The 25,190-nt window shown below is 34.0% G+C and overlaps 1 protein-coding gene across 1 annotated transcript in view; it reads right to left on the bottom strand.

The window, feature by feature from the left end:
• MIGA1 (mitoguardin 1) overlaps window positions 1–23,527 on the bottom strand; it is a 74,577-nt gene extending 51,050 nt beyond the window's left edge. Inside the window, exons 1-4 of the mRNA XM_006186994.3 lie at window positions 23,398–23,527; window positions 20,472–20,585; window positions 2,824–3,001; window positions 1,223–1,359 (exon numbers count right to left, since the gene is read on the bottom strand). Of these exons, the coding sequence (XP_006187056.1) occupies window positions 1,223–1,359; window positions 2,824–3,001; window positions 20,472–20,570 (414 nt within the window). The 5' untranslated portion in view covers window positions 20,571–20,585; window positions 23,398–23,527. The remainder of the gene's footprint in view (window positions 1–1,222; window positions 1,360–2,823; window positions 3,002–20,471; window positions 20,586–23,397) is intronic.
• Between the last annotated feature and the right edge of the window lie 1,663 nt (window positions 23,528–25,190).

Raw genomic sequence — 25,190 nt, 5'->3', positions numbered from 1 at the left:
AGAGAAGTAGAAAACAGGAAGTCATCTTCAACATCTCTTCCCACACTTCTCACATCCAGTTACCAAGTTTCGTGAATGAACCGTGTCTCCCCTTTCCCATTCCTGCTGTCATGACCCTCACTTAGGCACTCATTAAGAGGCAGAAATCTGGGTTCACAGCCCTGGCAGGAGAATGACCAGGGCAGCTGAGGCACCTACAATAAAGTGATTCGACAGTCTCCCTACTTACACTATTATCATGAAACGCCCTTTCTCTACTTCTAGTCGAGGACAGCTTCAATTCTCAATTGAGAGAATTCAAAACTGAGGCACTCCTCTGACACAGAGGACGTCCAGATTATAGAATGAGTATGTACTTCATTATCCTGCTCAGTTTCACAGAGGAACTGAAAGTCTGCATGCATTTGATCTAGATGTTCCTAGAGTAAAACTATCAAGTTTTAAAGTAAACTTTAAAAATTTAGTATATTTTTAGGCATTTAAGAATGGGGCAGCTATATATTCCAACCAAATATAGAAGCAAGATATGGAGCAGAATATGGTGTTCTACTAACTATTTTTAAAAATCGAGTACATACGAAGGTAGAGGCATACACTCCCTGAAAGCATACACATAAGAAACTGTCAAAGTTCATCTCTAAAGAGAGGAACTGAGAGGATCAGGAGCACATTTTTCACTGTCCATTTTTTTGCTTCTTCTTTATTTAGTAGCAAGTGCACACCCTACCTATTTTTAAAAGTAATTTTTAAACTATATTAGATTTAAACAAATATTAACTTCATTCCTTACCTGTCAACCAACAGTATATTAATGCTCAAAAGAAAGAGGTAAAGAACTCCACAGTTGGCTTCAGCAAGCCAAACACTGTGATCTAAGCACGCTCAGCAACTGACTTCTGGAAACTAGTACAACGTCTGCCCGCATCTTCCAGCCTTTTGCAGAATATCTAGCTTTGAAGCAACACTTCCATACTAACATCAGTCTCACAGGACCCCATGGGACCACATCACTTCACTCAAAAAACCTGGAACCAAACTGGCTGAATATTTAGCAAAAGGATAATTTTACTTTCCTGAGGAAAACAGGGTCAACCAGATTTCTTAAGGTTCTTACCAATCTAAGAGCTATCTGTAATTGTATGACATTTAAACCAACAGATAACAATAGATATATAAATAAAGTTAAAAAGGAAAAAATTAGTAAAATTTTTTCTTTACTTACAGAGGCTAAACTCTGTGCAGAACCTGAGTATTTACTGAAGAGTCCTCCATTAGCATAGTTACAAGACTGAGATCCTTTGTCTTTGGCAGAACTTAAAGATAATGTCAAATTCTGTCTGCTACTGGAACAACTTGAACCTAATTAAAACAAACATATTAATATTAAAAGTATCATTAACTCCAATGCCAAATTTCAGATAAAATTTCAAAGTTTATATATTTATTCAGAGGGCTGATTTCCCTCAAATGTGTAAATTATTAAATGTATACCATTATTAAAATCTGTATCTCCATATAATATTTTTAACAATGCTAAAATCTGCTTCTGAAATGAAGATTAAAACATTCATCTAATTAATCAAGGCAGTATTTGAATGATCTATTATAATTGTTATAAAAATGTTGGCAACTATGAATATTCAAATACAAATTTAACAAAATATAATCACTTCTTTCCTGAATTACATCTAAGCTTTTTTTTTCATCTAAACTTTATCTACATCACATTATATTGTAATTAGTCTTTTATAAGTCTGTCTCCCCCTAACCATTGACCCGTTCATCTAGGGCAGACAATGTGCCTTAGTTTATCTTAATATAGCAGTTAAGACACTCCTCAGTTCAAATCCTGGTACTTATTAGTTATATGAACTTGAGCACATCACTTAACTTTTCCATATCTCAATTTTCGTTGGGTATAAAACATGAACAATAAGAGAGGATTACAGTCCTAATTCACAGGGTTGTTATAAAGGTTCAATTAACAGAGTGAGTACATAGAATGTAGCATGAATATGCTGCACCTGAGACCTAATAAAACCTCAGTGAGAGGCATCATTGTTTACTACACTTGGCACAAAACAGTTATTCATTAATTATTTGCTGGGCAAACAAATCACAAAAGCATGATACACTAAATTTAAAATAACTTAAAATTCAAAAAATAAGAAATCCAGCATGCTCAAGAAGTTATTTTTATAGATACAACTTGATAATATGTACCATATCTCTAACAAAAAGATACAGATCCTATAAAGGCTAGTAATTTTACTTCTAGAACTTGATATACTTAGGGAATAATCAGACAAGTATATGCAAAGCAAGAAAAACAACTTAAAGGAAACAAGAGGGAACTGGTAAATAATTAGAGTAATTTACACAGTAAATTGAACACTAAGTACATATTAAAAATGATAGCACAGAGATAATATTTGTTGACCTGGAAAGACATTCTTACCCAATGTCAAATATTCTAAAAGCAGGTTATAAAAGGTATGAATTTTATTTAAAATACATAAGTCACTTACTTGTCTATAATAACAAAATGTTATATCTCAACATGATATTTAAATGCAAACATAAATGGACAGATCTATGCCAAAGTATTATCAGTAGTTACTTCTAGGTAGTAGAATTTCAAGTGACTTTAATTTTTTCTGTTTATCTATACTTTCTAATCTTTCTAAAATTAACCTGTATTACTTGTGAGTTAACTATCAAGGAAAGAAATTCTGGAGACTAAACCACTGAAGTCACTGCACTCCAGTTACGATTTACATATAAAATTCCCCTTGTAGACTTAACTCAGCTATTTCTACATACCTTTGTCTGATGCTGCTCTTTTAGTGTATTCAAGTATGAGGTGCTCTGGTTCCCATGGTAATATTTTTCCTTTCTTCTTTCCACGTCTTCTTTTAAAGTGATGGGCCAAAAAAATTACAGATACAGCACTCACTGCAGTTACTACAAATAACTTTTTAGCTACCGGTGAAAATTTGATCTGGAAAAGATACAATTAAATGGAAAAAAAGTCTTTTATTTGCTCATTTAAGATAGACATAAAAACTAAAATTATTCTTAAGCTAATCTAGTTCTAAATACTACAAAGATAATATTATTTCACTCTTTCAGTGACAGCTAGCCCAATTTGAATTTTAAGAACAAACCCCACAAAATGCAGTGATCTATTATCCACTGCTCTGAAGTTCTCAGGTAAACAGTAATACCCAAAAAGTCATCAGGAGCACAAAATAACCCCATTCATATCTGTTGAACACTAATGATTAATTCATGCAACTAAATCTTCTATTTGAGCCACAGCAAGATTTTTAATTGCAGGAATGATTAAACCAGACTGTCTAAATGAACCAAATTTTTTAAACTACTGGAAATTTGGGCAAAAATTAACTCAATTTCTAAATATTACTTGAATAAGCCCTTTTATTCTTGAATTCATTAACAAATATTTATTCAGCATTCTACAATTTACCAGGACTGTGCTATGAAAATTTAAATTAACATCTTATTGTAATTCTATTCAATAAGCACATATCAAATGCCTTCCATTGATCAAGATGCACCAGGTATATAGAGGATGTAGATCTAGCTTCCCCCAGTGTGCTAGAAGTAGAAAGAGATACATTCACAAGTAATTACAGTATAGTGTGACAAATACAGTCATGTGAGTATGTACTAAGTATTAACATAAGAACAAGAGGTAATTAACTTTGCCCTGGGGAACAGACACTATTTATCACCTAAAATGCAAAAGAACTTTAAAATAAAGCTATAGGCTTGGGGATATAGAGAGCTAGAAAGTTTCGCTTCCAACCTTACAACAACAAAAAAGCCAAATGGCAAACTCACAAATTTTTCTTGAACACATCAGAATGTGGAGGTCAGAAGGTAACCAACTGGCCTCAAAACTAAGGAGACACAGATACTGGCAGGGAGAGATAAGACATGAACACTGACATACAGGGACAAGACACAGGATCTCAGTAGGAAGAGTTCAGCCAGCCTGGTGGTGAGTTGATGGAGACTGAGAGTGTACTAGTGAGAGAGAGTGAAGCACCCCTGCCAGGGGGACAGGTGTGCTACAAATGTAAGTGTAATCCACACTTTTTGCATATTTTATCTTCATAAATCTCACCAAACACTCACAGGAAAGACTGCAAGAGTCCTAAGGAAGTCTCCCTAAAGATGCAGAATTGGGGAAGGGAAACAGCAGTTTTTGTGGAGGGACATGAACTGCATCAATACCCTTCTCCTTTGTCCCCAAAAAGGAACAAAAGCCTTAAACTGTAGGAGGCAGCTTTAACCTTAGAGAGAAATTTATACCATTAAAAGCTTATAGTAAGAAAAAAAAAAAGGTATCAAATCCATAGTCTGAGCTTTGACCTTAAGAAACTAGAAAAAGAACAAATCTAATCTAAAGCAAGCAGGAAATTCGGAAGTAATGAAGACTAAACAGAAATCAATGAAATGGAAAACCAATGGAATAAAATCAAGAGCTGTTTTTTTTCTTAAATAAATAAAACTGACAAACATCTAGTCAGTCTGATTAAAGAGAGAGACAGAAGACACATATTACCAAAATCATTAGTGAAAGAGGGGTCATCACTACAGACCTCACAGATAAGAAAAGGATAAAAAATGATTACTATGAACAACTCTATGCCCATAAATTCAACAACTTAGATAAAATGGACCGATTCCTTGAAAGACAGAAACTATCAAATTTACTCAGGAAGAAAATAGATAACATGAATATTTACATATTTACTAAAGAAACTAAGTATGTAGTTAAAACCTTCTAACAAAGAAAATTACAGACCAAATTCTACCAAATATTTAAGGAAGAAATATCAATTCCTACAAAGAGGGAACATTTCCCAATCATTTTATGAAGCCAGCATTATTACTACCATCAAAAAAGAAAGAAATTATCAAAAAAAACCACCACAGACTAATATTCATAGATGCAGAATTCCTTCACAAAATATTAACAAACCAAATTCAGCAATATATAAAAAGAATAATATATATGACCAAGTGGTATATATCCTAGGAATTCAAATCTGGTTCAACATTCAAAAATTCATCAATGTAATTTACCATAACAACAAACTAAGGAAGAAAAGTCATAATATAATCTCAATGGATTAAAAAAGACCAGCAAAAAACATGGAAATTTGGGCAAAATTCAACACTCACGATTTTTAAAAAACCTCTCAGCAAATTAGAAATAGTGTAATGGGTTAAACAGTGTCCTTGCTAAAATTTATGCCCACTCTAAACATCAGAAAATGTCCTTATTTGAAAACAAGGTCTTTATCAATGTAATTAAGGTAAGAATCAAGATGAGATCATACTAGATTAAGCTGGGCCCTAAATCCAATGATAGTGTCTTTGTAAGAGACAGAAAAGGACACACAGAGACATAAAGGAGAAGGTCATGTAAACAGGAAGGCAGAGATTAAAATTATGACACAGCCAAGGAAAGCCTGGAGCTACCAGACGCTGGAAGAGACAGGAAAGATTCTCCCCTAGAAACTTCAAAGTGTGGCTCTGCTGCACCTTAATTTCAGCCTGCACAATTATAACAGAATGAATTTCTGTTATTTCAATCCACCAAGTTTGTAGTCATTTAAGGCAATTCTAGGAAACTCATACAGAAGGAAAATTCTTTAATCTGATAAAGCACATCTACAAAAAAAAACCTATAGTGAACATCATACTTAATGGTGGAAGACTAAATGTTGTCCTCATAAGATCAGGAACAAGACAAGAATATCTTTTTACTATCATATTAGAAGTACTAGCCAGTGCAAAAAGGCAAGAAAAAAGAATAAAAGAAACATATATTAGGAAGAAGTAAAACTGCCTCTATTTGCAGATGATATGATTGTCTACATAAGAAGTCCCGAAGAATCTACCAAAAAAGCTCCTAGAACTTTACGTAAATAGACTACAAAGGAAAAGATAGCAATAAGCAACTGGATTTAGAAATTTAAAAAGCAGTATTGTTTATAATAGCACCAAAAAAAGAAAAAAATCGCTTAGAAATAAATCTAACAAAATCTAACAACAAAACACTGTTGAAAGGAATCAACAAAGATAAAAGGAGAGATATATTCACAGATCGTAAAATGTCCTTTCTCTCCAATTTGATCTACAGAAACAACATAATCCTAATCAAAATATTGGCAAGTTGTTTTGTAGATATTGATAACTTATTCTAAAAAAAAAAATTTAGGAATGGCAAAATTATCAGAATAGCCAAAATAACTTAAAAAGAATAAAGTTGGAGAATTCACATTAGCCGATTTCAAGACTTCACTATAAAGTTACAATAATTAAGACAGTGTAGTATTGGTGAAAGAACAGACAAGATCAATGCAACAGAACAGAATTCAGAAATAAAGCTGGACAAATATAGACAACCTATTTTTCTCAAAGGCAAAAAGGCAATCCAAGGAAGAAATTTCTAGAAGAAAACACAAAAGAAAATCTACATAACCTTATAATCACCAAAACCCAGAAACAATCTGGATGTCCTTCAATAGACAAGTAGATAAACAAACTTCAGTACATCCATACAATGGAATATTACTCAGCAATAAAAAGGGACAAATTATTCAGATACACAGCAATGTGAATGAATCTCAAATGCATTATGCAAAGAAGTCAATTTCAAAAGGCTACATATATTATGTATAATTCCATTTACATGACATTCTGGTAAAGGCGAAATTATAGGACAGAAAACAGATCAATGGTGGCCAGCAGCTGGGAAATGAGCAGGTGACTACAAGGAGGCAGCACAAGGAAATTTTGGGGGTGACAGAACCATTCTGTTTGGTACAGTGGTGATAGATACAGGAGTCTGTACACTTGTCAAAACCACAGAACTATGCACAACAAAGTACAAAATGTATTATACATGAAATATTTTAAATCAGCCAGGATGTGGGGGAACCCAAAATGAACTGCAGAATGTGATCAATCAAACTGTTACAAATAAAGATACAAGCATACTGAAGAGGATGGGGAAGAAACAAGATGACCTAAGTAACAGTGAGATGACCTGAGTAACAGTGTGGTGACCAGATACTGCAAGGCTAAAGACAAAAAGAATTATACACAAACACTGTACTTGGTAAATTTGTTTCTCAAAGGGGCTTGGGGGTTAGCAATTCTGAAATTATAACTGACCCTTGAAGAACTCAGGGGTTGATTTGAATATAATTTATAGTCAACCCTCCAAATCCACAGTTCCTCCAAATCTAGGTGTTCAACCAACCACAGACTGTGTAGTAAACACTGTAGTATTTACTACTGAAGAAAATCCATGTATAAGTGGGCCCATGTTGTTCAAGGGTCAATTGAGCTTTTTATGTATATACTAGATACTGTAGTAAGGAAATACACCGTAAATAATACTATATTTTAGATAATGAGAGCCAGGTGTGTCTCACTGCTGGAGAAAGAAGTTGCAAATGAGCAAAATAGGAATGACAGAATGAGACCTGACTGAAGTCAGAAGTACCAATATGAACTCATGATTTGCCTTTTCTTTTCAATATACACAGACAGACAAATTCAAAACCAGAGTTGTGTGTGAACACACTGATCAGTATGCATTCACATATTTCCTAGCTGTGTCTCCTAGGAGGGCCCAGAAACAGCAACATCCTGGTAGCAATGTGCACACCTCACATCCAGATCTTAGTTCCTAAATGCCGGACACTCAAGAGAACTAAACATGGAGACTAAAGAGAGCCAAGGATCCCTGGAGAAGTGGGTGCTTCCAGGACTGAGGCAGAGAAAATACAAAATGAATCTGGAGAGAGGGGGAAAATAAAAGAGGCCATGTCAGGCATGTCCAAAGGACACAGGAGCCAACCAAAAAGAGGTTCCAAACTTATATAAATAACTGAATAAATAATTAAAAGGGGAAAAAAGGACAACTCTTCCTTACAGAATAATTCTAAATAAGTGTAGAAGGAACGAGGGAAATAGAAAATCATCAATAAACACAACAGTAATAACTGTTGAAGGCAAGAGTCGCTATTTAAGTGCTAAAATTAGTGGCCAAAAGTTTAAGGAGAAACAAAATATTTAAACAGTCTCAGAGCATCCGTCTCCAAATTGACTTGCAAAGAGAAAAAACAGTGGAAAAACCTTAAGTGATCAAGGTTAACATCCCCAGTGACAAGACATCACCTTGTACCCCCGATATACTGCACTGTGGTATCGTGTCCAAAATGGATAATCCCAATCTAATTCTGAGAAAACATCAGACACATTCAATTGAGGGACATTCTACAAAATACCTAATTTGTACTATTCAGAAGCACCAAGTCATAAAAGGCAAGGAAAAACTGAAGGAACTGTCACAGACTGAAGAAGACTAAGGAGACTAAAAGGGATGTGGAAACAACAATGAAACACAAGTAATTAAAAGAATACCACAGCTTTTAGATAAGAATATTATGCCTTTGTTAATTTCTTATTTTTAGTGACTATACTAGATAGAGTTATGATAGTTGTACATATTAAGGAAAATTGGGTAAAGGGTATATGGAAATTCTCTGTACAATGTTTACAACTTTTCATAAGTAAAATTCTTCCAAAATAAAAAAAAGATAAAACTCTAACAGAACCTGTTAAGAGGGTGGAAAAACATGCTACAGACTGGGAGAAAATATTTGCAAACCACCTATCTGACAAAGGACTCGTATCTAGAATATATAAAGAATTCCTGAAATTCAACAGTGGAAAAAAAAATCCAATTAGAAAGCAGGCAAAGGACAAGAAGAGACATTTCATTTTGTAGAAGATGACATACAGATGGCAAACACATACACAGAGAGATGTTCAACATTGTAAGCCATAGAGAAATGTAAATTAAGCCTACTGTGACATACGACACATCTATTACAACAGCTAAAAAATTTTTTTTAGTGACAGTATCAAATCCTGGTGAGAACATGAAGACATTGAGAACTTCTCATACATTGTTGGTGGGAATTTAAAACGGGACAGCCATTCTGGAAAATAATTTGGCAATTTCTTTAAAAACTAAACATCTACTTACCATATGACCCAGTAATCACATTCTTGAGCATTTATCCCAGAAAAATAAAAACTTAAGGCCCACACTAAACCTATACACAAATGTTCAAAGCAGCTTTATTTATAATAATCAAAACTGGAAACATCAAAACGTCCCTCAATAAGTAAATGCTAACAAACTGTGGTACATCCATATCCACTATGGAATACCACAGTAAAAAGGAACAAATTACTGAGCCTCTATTTATACAACTTCTGTGAATCTAGAATTACTTCAAGTTTTTAGAAAATAAAGCTGTATCAACCAACACAGCTGCCCATCCCAGTAAATTCAAACTAATGAACTTTTGGGAAAATTTTATGATCGGACTGTTTGCAAAACTATTCAATTTAAACCAAACTGACTCATGTTACACAGTTTGTTGTCTTTAAATATCATTTTACACTAAAGGGTTTCTTGTAGAAGGGGCGGACTCCAGGTATGGGGCATGAAAAGTAAGAGATAAGCCTGTAACAACCTCTTTTCATGCCAGACAGCAAGGAAGCTGCCAACAGGGTTGTACCTAAAGCACAAAGAAGCCACCTTGAATGGGCTCTCACTGGCCAAAAATGAGTTCACCTGAGAATAAATAAGGATAAATAAATGTAATGCTTTGAAGTACCAAATATGCTTAAATCTGTAAGGTCAAAATGATTTTTTTAAAACTCTCTTTGATCAGTTCTGAAGAATACTAGGGAACCATCTCATTATTTTACAATCTGGTCAGTAAAAAGGAAAGAAGCAATTATTCTGCCTTTTCTGTGCAAACTGCACCAAAGTGACCAAACAGTGACAAAGTTTCTCTTTACAGAGATATTTCAGCTAATAACTTAAGAAGGAAATACAGAACAATGTCACCATTTTGCAACCTCTTGAGTTAGCAGATCCACTAATAATTATGAAAGATTGCTAACACCACAAAAATTGAGTTAACCAGACATTATGTACTCCCCATGACTTAGCTTTACCACAAAACAATCTAATTGATATTCTGATCTATCAATTCATAGAACATACAGTGGAGAGAGAATAAATCAGGATTATCCAATCACAATAAAGAACCTGGTTTCTTCCATGCAGAAAATAAAAACAAAGCTTCACCCGACCACATCCACCCCAAAAAAGATGAGGGGGAACCTACAGATTAAAAGAGATCTCAGAGTGGACAGACACCCAAGAGATTTTAAAGCTATCTAAATTCTCAAATCAAACAAAACAAAAACAAAAAGTATCACAGGACAACAGAGAAAATGGAAACACCAGTTGGATACTGATAATATTAAGGAATTACTATTGTTTGCAGGGATGTATGTTATTGTGGTGATTCTATTTTAAGAGGTGAGATATAAAATCAAACCTTTATGGATGAAATAATATAATGTATTGGATTTACCTCAAAAGAATCCAGTGGGGATGGGGGAGGAAATGGATAGGAAAACAGACGAAATAAGACTGCCATATGCTGAAAACTGTCCATGCTGGGTGTCAGGTACATGAGGGTTCATTAAACTACTCTATTTTACATATGCTCGAAGTTTCCTATAATAAAACTATTTTTAAAGACAAAAATTGAATTAATATAAACTTTAAACTATAATGTAATAGTAAAATAAAAACATTTATTCATTAACATTTAAAAACACACAATCATCTAGAACTAATAAGTGAGTTTAATAAAGTTGTAGGATATAATATCAATATACAAAAGTATTTTCATATACTAGTAATATGTAATTGGAAACTGAAATTTTAAAAATACCATGTATAATAGCATCATAAAATACTAAATACTTAAGGATAAATCTGACAAAAGATGTGAAAAACATGTATCCTAAAATTAGCAAATATTGTTGAGGGAAGAGAAAGAAAACCTAAATACATGGAGAGATGTAACAGATTTATGGATTGAAAGACTCAAAGATGTCATTTAACCCAGAATGATCTGTACATTCAATGCAATTCCAATGACAATCCTAGCAAGTTTCTTTTTTTTGGTATGAACTGATAGTTGATTTCTAAATTTCATATGGAAATGAAAAGGATCTTGAATAGTCAAAACAATTTTGAAAAAGAAAAATAAAGTTGGAAAACTAACATTACCTGATTTCAAGACTTATTATAAAGCCACAATAAACAAGAATATCATATTGGCATAAAGAGAAATATAGATCAATACAACAGGATAGAAAGTACAAAAAACAACCCATATACAGATGATTGACTTTTGGCAAAGGTACAAAGGCAGTTCAGTAGAAAAAGGATAATCTTTTCAACAGCTAGTGCTAGAAAAACTGGTTATCCATATGCAATAAAATGGAATTTCAATTTATGTTTCACACCATACACAATAATTAACTCATGGATCATAGATCTAAACATAAAACCTAAAACTGTAAAGGTTCTAGAAGAAAGCATAGGAGAAAATCTTTGTGATCTTTGGTTAGGCAAATATTTCTTTGAGATGAAACCAAAAACCTGACCCTTTAAAAAAAAAGTTGACAAATTCGGCTTCAGAATTTAAAACCTCTGCTCTTTAAAAGGCACTGTTAAGAGAATGAAAAGACAATCCAAAGAGTAGGATAAAGCCATTGCAAATCATGTATCTGACAAAGGAATTGTATCCAAAGCATATAAAAAACACTTAAAACTAAATAAGAAAATAAAAAACCCAATTAAAAAGTAGGCAAAAGCTCTGAACAGACACATCAACAAAGAAGATACACAAACAGCAAAAAAGCACATGAAAGGATGTTCACATTAACTGGTCATTAAAGAAATGAAAATTAAAACCAAAATGAAATTCCCCTAAACACTTATATTAGAATGGAAAAATTTAAAAGACTGGCCATACCAGGGGGAGGGTATAGCTCAAGTACAGCGCATGCTTAACATGCACAAAGTCTCAGGTTTGATCCCCAGTACCTCCTCTAAAAATAAGTAAATAAACCTAATTACCTCCTCCCCCCACAAAAAAGAAAAAGAAAGGAAAAAAAAAAAAAAAAAAAGACTGGTCATACCAATGGTACAACCACTTTGGAAGAAACCTGGCATTTTATTAAAAATTAAACATATACATACCTTATGATTCAGCCACTCGACTCCTACATATTTACCCAAGAGAAATGAAAGCATAGGTCCATACAAAGAATTGTATAGCAATGTTCATAGCAGCTTTATTTATAATTGAAAAAAAAAAAACAGGAAACCTAGAAGTTCATCACAAGTGGACAGGTGAATAAACTGTGGTACATTCACATGATGGAATACTGTTCAGTAATAAAAAAGAATTAACTACTGATACACACAACAACATGTATATATTTCAAAACAATTAGGCTGAGTGAAAAAAGCCAGACAAAAGAATGCACATATTGTATGATTCCATTTATATAAAATTCTAGAAAATGCAAACTAATCTATAATTACAAAAGCCTGGGGGAAAGTGAGGAAGGGGAGTTGGATGAGGAGATGCAAAAGCAGAGATTACAAAAGGGAACGATAAACTTTTGGAGGTCACAGATATGTTCGTTACCCTGATTGTGGCAAGAATTTCACTGGCATATACACATATATGTCAAAACTTAAATTGTATACTTTAAATATGTACAGCTTAATGTGTGCCAATTTTACTTAAATAAAGCTGTTTTTAAAAAATAACATCTTGTTGTCAACAGGCACATGAAAAGATGCTCATTATTAGAGCTAATTATTAGAGATATACAAAGCAAAACTACAATGAGGTATCACCTCACACTGGTCAAAATGGTCATCATTAAAAACTCCACAAAAAACAAATGCTAGAGAGGGTGCGGAGAAAAGGGAACCTTCCTATACTGTTGGTAGGAAAGTAAATTGGTACAACCACTATGGAAAACAAACAGTATGGAGGTTTCTTAAAAAACTAAAAATAGAGTTATCATATAATCCAGCAATCCCACTCCTGGGCATATATCTGGAAAAAACTTTAATTCAAAAAGATACATGTACCCCAATGTTCACAGAAGCACTATTTACAATAGACAAGACAGAGAAGCAACCTAAATGTCCACTGACAGATGACTGGATAAGGAAGTTGTGGTATATTTACACAATGGAAACCACTCAGCCACAAAAAAGAAATAAAATAATGCCACTTGCAGCAACATGGATGGACCTGGAGATTTTCATTCTAAGTGCATAAGCCAGAAAGAGAAAGAAACCATGTATCACTCATATGTGAGATCTAAAAAAAAAAAAAAAAGACAAACAAACTTATTTACAAAACAGAAAAAGACTTACAGACATAGAAAACAAACTTACGGTTCCCGGTTACCGGGGGGAAGGGGGTGGGAAGGGATAAATTCTAACTATAGATAAAATAAACAAGAAGTTCATACTGTATAACACAGGGAACTATATTCAATATCTTGTAGTAACTTGTGGTGAAAAGCATATGAAAATGAATATATGTATGTTTATGTATGACTGAAGCTGTACACCAGAAATTGACACACTGTAAACTGACTATACTTCAATAAAAATATATATACATAAAAAAAGGGAGAAAGATAAATGTCATATGATATCACACATATGTAGAATTTTTTAAAAAATGATACAAATGACCTTATCTACAAAATAGAAACAGATTCATAGACACAGAAAATCAACTTATGGTTACCAATGGGGAAAGGGGGGGTAGGCATACATTGGGAGTATGAGATTTGCAGGTATCAACTACTATACATAAAACAGATAAACAACAAGGCCCTACTATATAGCAGGGGAACTATATTCAATATCCTGCAATAAACCATAAAGGAAAAGAATGTGAAATATATAGTGTAACTGAATCACTTTGCTACACACCAGACTAACACACATTGTAAATCAACTATATTTCAAAAAAAATTTTTTTAATAAATAACATCTTGGTTCTAGACACAAATCCAAAATAACTGCTCACTTTCTAGTATACCAGAAATGATTTATTTCTACTTGCCATCAGCATTTGGCATCAGTGACCATGATCTAACAAAAAATTTAAAACTATTCTTACTCTACTTTTCTTCCAAATCCATTTACATTCCTCCAAAATAATCATGAAAAATTGGAACATTCCAATGCCGCCTCAGATTTTTTCCCTTCACGAACTATAAAAATTATTCTCTTCAGTAATGTCTCTATTACAGGCATTGCTAAATTTTTGTTTCTTTCCATTTCTATGTTTTTCCCCTCTTGAACCATAGCTCCAGTGTTCATAGCAACCAAATGAGATTCGGGGGAAAAATAACAAAAACCAGATCTTGGAATTTGGACGCTAAACATCTAACAACGAAATGAATTCTAAAAACAGCACTATGAAGAACATCTTATTTTTCATTATATTTTATAAACTGCCATGACCTCACTATCAAAAAAATGCTTCTTAGATTAAATATAAAAATTAGTATTTCCTGTATAAGCAAATATAAAATAACAAAATTTAGACTTCCACTAAAGAAAACAATCTACTAACACAGGCCTAGTCACAGCAAAGTGATCATGCGTTCTTAAATTGTCAGGTCTACTATACCCTACCTGGGGCACTGAAGTTAGAGAACTTAGGAGACGTAAGTACAAAATTAAAACTACTCTGTCAGATATATAATGTGTCTTATTAATATGAATTCAAATATAATATAAATCAATTCACTTTTATTAAGACTCAAGTTCTATTTCTATTTTATGAATTATTTTTGCATAAAAGACCCATTGCAATTTGCAGTCATAATCTCATGAAAAAAGAAATCCTTCCATGACAAAAATAAGCAAATTTCCCAGGGAAAGATTTTATCACAAGTAATCCAGATGACAAAAGGTCTGAAAGTCTCTACTATGCCTCCCACCTATGACTTCTCATTTTGTTATTTCTTTCTCCCCCAGAGGAAAGTCAATTACTTCCTATATCATTGCCTGGGACACTGAAAATAGAGAATCTCAGAATCCCAAAGCTCCGAGCTGCTTTTTGAGATGATACAGTCCATGTCCTTATCTCTAGGCAAAATGAAAACTTTATCCTATGCATTCAACATGAATTGAGTACCAACTTATGGGCCACTGAGAATGCAAAGAAAGGAATAAGACACTGCCCCTTGTGCTCAGATTTCACAATCCTCCCCACACCATAACCGGATGCCACTGTTTAATATTCTTGTCCACTATCCCCTCCTCATCTAATGTTCTCTGGAGACAAAGTTATTTAGTCACACACAAGTCTCCTGCTCCATAAACCTTACTTCCCATTACTCAGCATAAATTTCTTACTAGAAATTGATTCCTTTAACACAGTACTTACCACACCATTTTTGGGAGGGGTCAGGGGGTGCTCTAAGAGCCTCATTGAGATTCTAAGCTCACTAAGGGCAGGGACTATGTCTAGATCCTCTCACCACTTTATATCTTGACTGAAACAGAGTAAGATACTCAATTAATGTATTTTGAATAAACATCTCTGATAACTGGAACACAACACATATCACAGGCTAACTGTAAACTTTGGACAAATGGGGGTAAATTATCTTCCTCAAGAGGTTTCTGTGAAAGGAGATAACATATGTAAAGTAATATGTGACGTACAGCAGGCGTTCAAAAATGTGCACTTATTATTTTATTTTAATTTTGTAAAACTTTTTAAACAAACACCTTATTTTGAAATAACTTTGGATTTAGTTGCAAAGATAGTAGAGAAAGTTCCCATGATACTTTTTTTCTGACACTAACATCTTACATAATCATAGTACTCTTGTCAGAACTAAAAATTAACATTAGTACAATATTAACTAAACTGGAGACTTTCTGCTACTTTCATCAGTATTTCCACTAATGCTCTTTTTCTAGCTCAGAACCAAGTCAGGATACCACACTGCATTTAGACAGATTTTTATTTTTAAGTGCTCAGCTAATTCTCAGAGTTTCCTGTTTAAAATTCTGAATTTGTAGAATCAACAAAACTACTTACCACTTCATATTGTGGTTTTCAACTGAAACACAGGGTCAGTTTGTCTTAATATGACACATAGTAATATACCAAAGTAAATCTTAAGAAAACCACAGAAGCAAAAGAGACTTAGGTATTCTGCTTAGAGTATTTATTCTTTAAATGAAAGAAAAAATATCTGGAAAATATACCATTCCTTAAATAGATGACACAGGAAAGTAAAATAGGAGTTAACATTTATTGGGGTGCTCACTCATCTTTCCTGTGTGCCAGACGCAATGCTTTTCATCCCTTTTACAGATGATACAAATTGGCTTTAAAGAGGTCAAGTAACTTGTCAAAGATCACACAATTCCATGGTGATGGAACGTGAATCAAAATGCATCACACATGTGTTTAAATTCATGAACGCCATGCATCGTATGTTGAAATTACTTCAGTCACACTGATGATAGTTAACTGTAGAAATGAATCACATCCAACAAGGATTGTCAATTTTTGGAAGCTGAACTAATGAACAAAAATTTTCATATATGTTTTTCTTCATAAAAAATGTCAGTACAATTCTAAAGCTACAGAGCTGTCCAAACAAGAACTCTGAGCTTTTCCTTCGTCTTTTCTTGGTCCTTTGATGCTATTCAAACTACAGCCTGCTCTCTTAGTACAGGAACAACCAACTTTTTTGGTAAAAGCCAGGTAGTAAATATTTTAGGCTTGTGGAACATACAGTCTCTATTGCAACCACTTAACTCTGCTGTTGTAGCACAAAAATAGTCACACATAATATATTAACAAACAAGCTTGGCTGTGTTCTAATAAAACTTCACTTACAAATAAAGGTGGTGACTTGATTTGGCCCATAGGCTATATTTTGCTGACTCATCTTACTGCATTTCATGACATGGAATGAGTTTTCAATACTCAATACCATGACAGAATAGACGATTTATCCTTAAGTTTACCTGCAATGACTCTGTATTATTATTTTTTTAATATCCCATGAAACAAAGTGGACAACAGTCCTAGCCTCAGAAAATTATTCCTAGGATTAAAAAGCGTGTAGTAGCAGAATCAGTTTGGGCAAAAGATACAAAAATAATTCATAAAAGATATAAAATGCTAGTGTCATTTTTCAAATATAATACTCTGATTTCTAAGCTGTGAAAAAACAGGTATTGCCAAATATTACTGGTGAGGCTGTCCACCAGTACAAAACAATATTGTCCTTATGAAAGGAAATTTAACACTACCTATTAAAATTTAAATGCATTTACTCTCTGACCCAGAAATTCAAAGTCTAAAAAATTTACCCTATATCTGTACCTAAGTGAAATGAACTAGATCGAGACTATTCATTATAGCACTGTTCACGATGAACATGATAAAAAAAAAAAACCCAAATGTTCATCTTTAGAAACATCATGTAGCCATAGGGGAAAAAAAGAAAAAGAAGATCTACATGTATTATGTGAAAAAAATCTCCAGGAAATATTTTAAATACAAAAAAGCAAGAACGTAGGTGGTACACTACCTTCTATAAGAAAGAGTAATTTGTGACAATGTGGATATACATTTAAGGCATTATGCTAAGTGAAATAAGTCAGACAGAGAAGATAAATACCATATGATCTCATTTACACATAGACTCTAAAAAAATTTTAAAAATTTAAACCTGAGCCCACAGATACAGAGAACAGACTGGTGGTTGCCAGAGGCGGGGGGTAAGGGTTGGGCAAAATGAAGGGGGTCAAAAGGCACAAACTTGCAGTTACAAAATAAAATAAGTCCTGAGGGTGTGGGAAGAAAAAAAAAAGAAAGAAAGAAAGAATATATAATTGCTGATATCTGAATAAAGAAACCCTGAAAGATATTCAAGTAATATAAATGGTTACCCACAGAAAGTGGATAGGAATTGAGATAGAATAAAACACATATATGTATGTACATATGTGTGTGTGTGTGTGTGTAGTTTGAATTCTGAACCATGTAAATGTATTAGCTATTCAAATAATAAATTTTAAAGAATAGTATTACTTTAGGATCTCTGTAAGAATTAAATGAGTTTGTAAATGTACCTAATATAAAAAGTCCAACACAGTACTCAACACAGTGGGTTCTGCTATGTCCTGTTGCTGTTTTTCCTAAATGTCACCCAAAATGTATGATAACTTAAGCAAGTAAAAAAATAAATATCAAACACTTAGACTCAATATTTTCATCTCTAGGAATCTATCTTAATAAAAATCTAAAAATTGGACAAAGATTTATATATAAATAATGAACTGTTGACACAACTGCAAAACTCAAAAATAAAGAAATATTCAATAAACTATAGTACACCTGTATTTATAAAGCATTTTTAATGACAAAGAAAATGCTCAAAATATACAATTTTATAATGTCAAATGAGGGGGACAGGGCAGTGGGGATGGGGAGTGAAGGATTAGGGACAGAGACATATGCAGAAATAAAAGACCTATGGAAAGTATAGCCAACAAGCTTTTATAAAGGGATTGTTGGCAATTTTATTTTCTCTCCAATTCTCTACTGCATTTTTAAAATTTGCTTTTAAGCATGTAATCCTGAAAAAGGAAAAGAAAAAAAAGAAGAGAAAATGGGTTTTGAGATCAAAGAAATGCAAGTTCAAATCTCATATATATGCAGTTTTAGACAAGCTAATTAAGCTCTTTAAAAGTTAGCAGATCTTGTATAGCACAGAGAAATATATACAAGATCTTGTGGTAGCTCACAGAGAAAAAAATATGACAATGAATATATGTATGTTCATGTATAACTGAAAAATTGTGCTCTACACTGGAATTTGACACAACATTATAAAATGACTATAACCCAATAAAAAAAAGTTTAAAAAAAAAAGTTAGCAGATCCATAAAATGGAGATGATATCCTAATTCCAGGGTTATTTTGAGGATTAGAGACTTATGTAAAAAAGATTTAACTAATGTCTTAAACATAGTGAACACTAAGTAGTAATTACCACTCTCGTATATCTAATTTGTGTAACATCCTATCCTAGCTATGTAAAACTATATTTCATCCCTCTAAGATACTATTCATTTTAAGATGTAAACAAGTTTTAGAAATGTTGAAATGTGAAAAATGATCACCTTAGATTTGATGAAATTTAAGTTTACTGAACTAAATACTACTTTCTACACATCTTTTTATTTCTACTATGGAGTACAAATTGCATTAGAAACAAATATTAAAAATAAAAGGACTATTCCCATATGAGATATACAAATGGATAGAAAGCCCGTGAAAATATGCTCAACGTGGCTAATCATTAGGGAAATACAAGTCAAAACCACAATGAGATGCCAACTCACTCCCATTAAAGTGGCTACAACTAAAGAAACAGAAAATGAGTGCTGGCAAGCATGTGAAGTAATTGGAACCCTTGTGAAGTGCTGGTAGAAATAAAAAATGGTACAACCACTATGGTAAACAGCATGGTAATTCCACAAAAAATAAAAAATAGAATTACCATATGATCCAGCAATTTCATTTCTGGGAATATACCCAAAAGAATTGAAGCAGGAATTTTAATAGATATTGATACAGCCATGTTCACAGCAGGATTATTCACAAAACCCAGAAGGCAGAAGCAACCCAAGTGTACAGCAAAGGGTCAATGAATAAACGAAATGTGGTATATACATAAAAATCTAATGTTATTCAACATGGAAAAAGAAGGAAATTCGGACATGCTACAACATGGATGCACTTTGAAAGTATTATGCTAAGTGAAATAAGCCAGACACAAAAAGACAAATACTACATAAAACTCCATTTAGGAGGTACCTACTACCTAGAGTAGTCAAATTCATAGAGACAGAAAATAGAATGGTGGTTGCCAGTAGCTGGTGGGAGGGAGAAGGAAGAACTGCTGTTTAGTGGCACTAGAGTTCTAGTTCTGCAAGATGAAAAGAGTTCTGAAGACTGGTTTGCACAACAGTGTCAATGTACCTAATGCTACTGAAATACACATATAAAAATGGTGAAAACGGTAAATTTCATTATGTATATTACCACAATAAAATAAAATTAAAATTAGAGGATTGCAATAGTGAGAATAAGTCCATTTGAATGACAGAATTCTCTGAAAATAATTGTAACAGACTGCATAAATTTACTGTGTAAATTCAAATTTTTAAAGTAATATAATCCCCTTTCAAGAGTTATAAATACAAAAACAACAAAAAAAATGAAATAAATAAAAATCAAGTAAGTTTTAAACTACTTTAATAAACACTTTGAACCATTTAAAACCCCAAATGAAACTTAAATACTGTAAACACAATATGCTATGAGCAATAAACTTATTATTCAACTTTGTATTTGTTTCCTTTTTGTTTTGTTTTTTTTTACCTGGCAGAGAGAATAGTACCAAGACAGAGGAAGATCAAAGACTCTTAGCGCTGCTGTCTTCAAGGAAAACTGTGATTTGCTTACTGTTTCTTCTGACATGACTCCTCTTCTAATCTTCATTAAATGAAACATAAAAATACATTAGCTGCAAAGATTTTTGGTTACTCTACCAAATGAAACATACAAATTGAAAATATCAACATTTTTTTTCCACAGATAATTAATCACATTACACTTACATGAAGAAAATAGCATTCTGAGTCAAATTTTCTTGAGCTAGAAGTTTATTTATCTCTAAAGTAGCCAAAAAGAAAATGAGTTAGATTTGAACTTTGAGTTGAAGTAATAGATTTTCCTTAGAAAACTGCAGGTTCTAGTTTCTTTTCTGGTTAACTAAATGTTTCAGCTTTTAAATAGTAATTTAAAATACTTCTCTTCTCACTTATTTTCCTCAAATAACAGCAGGGGTGGTAGGGGGTTCAGTTCTCAACGGAATCTGATTGGAATCATGACTCCTGGGTCTAGAGAGGAACCTCAGAGCTCACTGAACTTCAGAATGCATACAGTTATTCGTCTACTGTCCCATTTTACAGCCCTTGAAAGAAATGCCACACATATGCTATGAAATTTTTAAAAATTTTTGATGCCTATTTCTACTGAAGTCAAAGAAAGAAAAGTCAGGTGTCTATAAAGGCAGCTGTCACTGAGCGAGGTCCTTACAGGTAGCAGAACCTTGATAGAAATATGATGGTTCAGGGACTGAGTCTATGTTTTGTAGAGCCAAAAACTCAATTTTATCAATATACCCTGTTGCATACACACTAAACAAATTCACAGAGCACTGATGTATAAATTAGTTCACATATTTATTCATTTATAATAAAGAAATTACACTCTCTAGTGAAAGAATACTTTTAAATGCTATCAAAACATACACTCCTTGAAATAAGACATTGTAGAGAGTTGAATTAAGTAGAAAGGCTGTGTGCTGAGCACAAAATTAATGGGTCCTGATGAATACTTCATACAGGTCAAGAAAAACCCTGAGAACTCTTGTATACAGGAGTAAGCTTCTCCACTACCCAGAATGGTGATGCCTACCAAATTTAATATTTCTTTTTCTTGGATAGTGCTGTACAGACTTTACCAAAGAGAAAAATAAAATTACCAACAATTCTTCTAAAACAGCTTATTTACTATATTTTCTTTCTTCCTTTTTTTTTCGCTATAGTTTTAGACTAACCCCTTCCGTTAACACCCGCCATTATTACAGACAAATATTAAAACCATTGACTAAGTAGTAGTTTCCTTTCACATCAAACACAATAATACCTGTTAGGATGGGTGACCGCTACTGATACGTAACCTTATTCCTTATTAGTGACAGTCACAGAGTGTAAACTTAAATCCGCCTCACGCATATCCTAATCACAATTTTTCGGCTCAGTATAATTAGTTCTAATTGAAGTACATTTATTCCAACCAAAAAACTGTGATATAGACATATTATTGAGAAATACAAAGGAAATAAAGAAGAATCAGTTAAACAAGTGAAATGGTCCTGTAGGGAATGAGACGAGGCGTGGAGGGAGGTCGGGAGGGATCCACTTTCATTATAAATGCTTCTGTAATATTTGATTTTTTTTAACAAGTGCCTACATGTATTACTTTTCTTAAATGCTACACAAAAAAAAGTGGGGGGAAGCACATTTACCCCCACCAAAAAACTGACAACTTTTTTTAAGAAATGTTTTTAGTAATTAAATAGATTCCGGATGGTTAAAGCTATCCATGCTTCTGCATTAAAAAAAAAAAACAAACAAAAAAAAAAAACTGAAACAAATCCATCCAAAGTGATTTTCTCCATAATAGAGTTCCAAATTTTTAAGCAGAGGAGAAAGAAAAAACAGCAAACACTTCAACTTGATGCAGGGGTTTCCTTAAAAGAACTCTAACAAATGTCTATTTTTACATTGTAACCACCTCATTCCCTTTCATTTAAAATCACTGAGGAAGCGATCCAAATTTAATCATTAATAACTGAATAGCTTTTTAAAATCTAGTCATTTCAGTTGCTTTCATAAGTATTAATTAAAATAAACATGAAGTCACTTTCATGATTATTCAGATTTGCAGAGGGGGTTAAAATGTCACCAAAAATATTGTACTCCATAATATTACTCGTTTCTCTCCATTCTAATCACTGAGAGTTAAAAATAAGTGTCATAATTAGAGTTTGCTTCTTAAACACCCTAAAATTCTATCTGTAAGTTGCACTTTATAAATTCAAGCAAGAATGAAAGTCTAAAATACCCCGAAAATTTTGATGTGAAACAAAAATCTATACAACCGAACTCTGAAAAGATACTTTAAATACAGCAAAAACGCTTACTTGCAATAATGATAAATAATAATAATAAAGCTCTATGCATGAGCAAGACCTTTGGAGTCCTCTATCCAGAAAAGGTTTAAGAACAGAAGGGCTCAGACGCCACAAACCTCCCGATGCCAAATTATTCTCTGAAAGCACCTTCAAAGAAAGCATAATCTCCCTCCTCCAAAAACCACTCCCCCGCTCAAACCACTGACATTCCTGCAGAAACTTGGACCACAGTAGCTGCCCCACCTGCCGCAGGACTCCCCCACCCCCACCGCGCCCTCCTCTGCGGGCTTCCTTTCTCTCTACCAAGAGGACCAGAAAAGGGGTCCCCTCTCCGCTTGGCCGCCCAGACCCCAGCGCGGACTCCGAGCGGTCGCAAGCCCAACCTGATTTAGCGCTCTGGAAGGTCCCCCGCTCCGGCTTTCCGTGCCTCCACCCGCACTCGGAGTCCAGAGGGCCCAGGCCGGCCCTCCAGCCACCCCTCCACGCCCTGCCGCCTCTGCCCCGCGGCGGTCCGGACCCCACGCGCCCCCTCCACCCGCGTACCTGGAGCTCCAGGCCAGGTGCAACCGACCCAAGCCTCCTTCCCCGCCGCAGCCCGGCGCTCAGCCACAGCCTGGCCTCGGGGGCGGAGTCCTTCCGGGGTCAGGAGTGGGACGGTGGAGAGAAAGTAGCTGGGGCCTCCGGGCCTTACTGCGTGAGGGTCTACGTGTGAAGCAGCTCCCGCCATTTTTGTTAAGGGCAGAGGCTCCCGCCTTGCGGAATGGATACAAAACATCGAAAGGCAGAATTGCAATTCTTTAACAGCAATGTCAAGAGCTAATATCGTAGTTTGGAACCTGCCAATCTGATGAAAATTATGGAGGCTTTCCCTCCATATGTCACTTAAATATATTGTTAAAAGAAAACAAGCTCATACATTATTAAAAGAAAAAAATACATATAATATATAGAACACAAGGTTAGATGCCCCAAACCAATCCATGGATCCCAGATTAAGATCTTCTACTACAAAAAAAAAAAAAAAAAAAAAAAACTACTACAGACCCTCAGCCCCTAAATGACTTAATGTTGAGGCATTCCAATATGCTATTAATGATAAAGTTATTATTGATTTCAATTCCTCGTTTGCTTTTTTCCATTGTTCCCACTGAATTAGGCTGCCAAAGACTAGGTCAAAGAATATGGTCAACTATGAGGGGTTAGGCAAGATATTCACAGTTCTGAGATTCTGTCTAATACATAGCAATCTAATGGGGAGAAGGAGAGAACAAAACAGTATGCTGTTTCTATGTGCAGTCCTGAGCCAAAACATTTTGTTAGAACTGCAGATTTTAAAATTCCAATTTCTGAGCATATTTGTGGTGAAAAGCCACAGTAATTTTGTAAGGACAGCTAAAACATAAGGGCAAATGTTACTATTCCTATCTAAGGAACAAGAATGAACAGTCCTTTCTGTTAATTTTCAAAATTCCCATTTAGTCAAATGAAAAACAGAGAAAATGGTAATTCCAATGTGTGATGGTACCAGATGAATAATAACTAAAAATGCACAGACTGAGCTCTATGTGAAAATATTTTACACTTACGAAGTAAATGGTGTTCTTGACACTTGAAGAACTTGGAATTTGTAAGGCTACGTTTGTTCGTTGCTCCATCTCCTCTCTGCTGCCTCCTCCCTATTTCCCACAACTTTCAAACATTCAGCCTAATGGGAAGAACAGTAATAATGATAGCTTGAAGCAACTTTCCTATGAACACTATCTCCTTTAATTCCACAATAACCATTACACACTGGGTATGGATTTTACTCTATAACAGGAGAATAAGAAATATCATATTATGTTTTTTAAATCAGTGTAATTTTCTCCAAGCCTCCATTCTCCTGTGTTACCAAAATATTCAATCTTAATCATTATTAGGTATATCAGGCAGGGTTCTGTTAGCTAGAAGCAAAAGAAAACAGAACAAACAGTAGCTTAAACCATAGGATAGGGTGGTCCACATGGATGTTAGCAACAAATAGACACAGTCTCATATTTGAACTTGATGGCTTATGCCATCCTGACCCAAGGGAAAAAATGGGGCTTGGATTAATTCTAAAGATCTGTCCCTCTCCCAGATAACCAAAGTCAACAAGTAATGCTCACCAAATCAGGGCTTGAAATTCATGGAATAATATTAGTTATTAGCGCTGTTCAAATATTGAAGTAGTTGCTATATCATCCATTAATGAATTTGGGGATCCTAGGTGCATAGAACTGAAACAGTACTGTGGAGTCAGAATGCCAATAGTTTGAATTCTTTCTCTGACACTTACTAGATGTGTGGTCTTACGC

Source organism: Camelus ferus, chromosome 13 (assembly GCF_009834535.1).
Source record: "Camelus ferus isolate YT-003-E chromosome 13, BCGSAC_Cfer_1.0, whole genome shotgun sequence".
Lineage (NCBI taxonomy): Eukaryota > Metazoa > Chordata > Mammalia > Artiodactyla > Camelidae > Camelus > Camelus ferus.
Note: the sequence above shows the minus strand (reverse complement) of the source record. Positions and strands in the feature narration are given on the sequence as shown.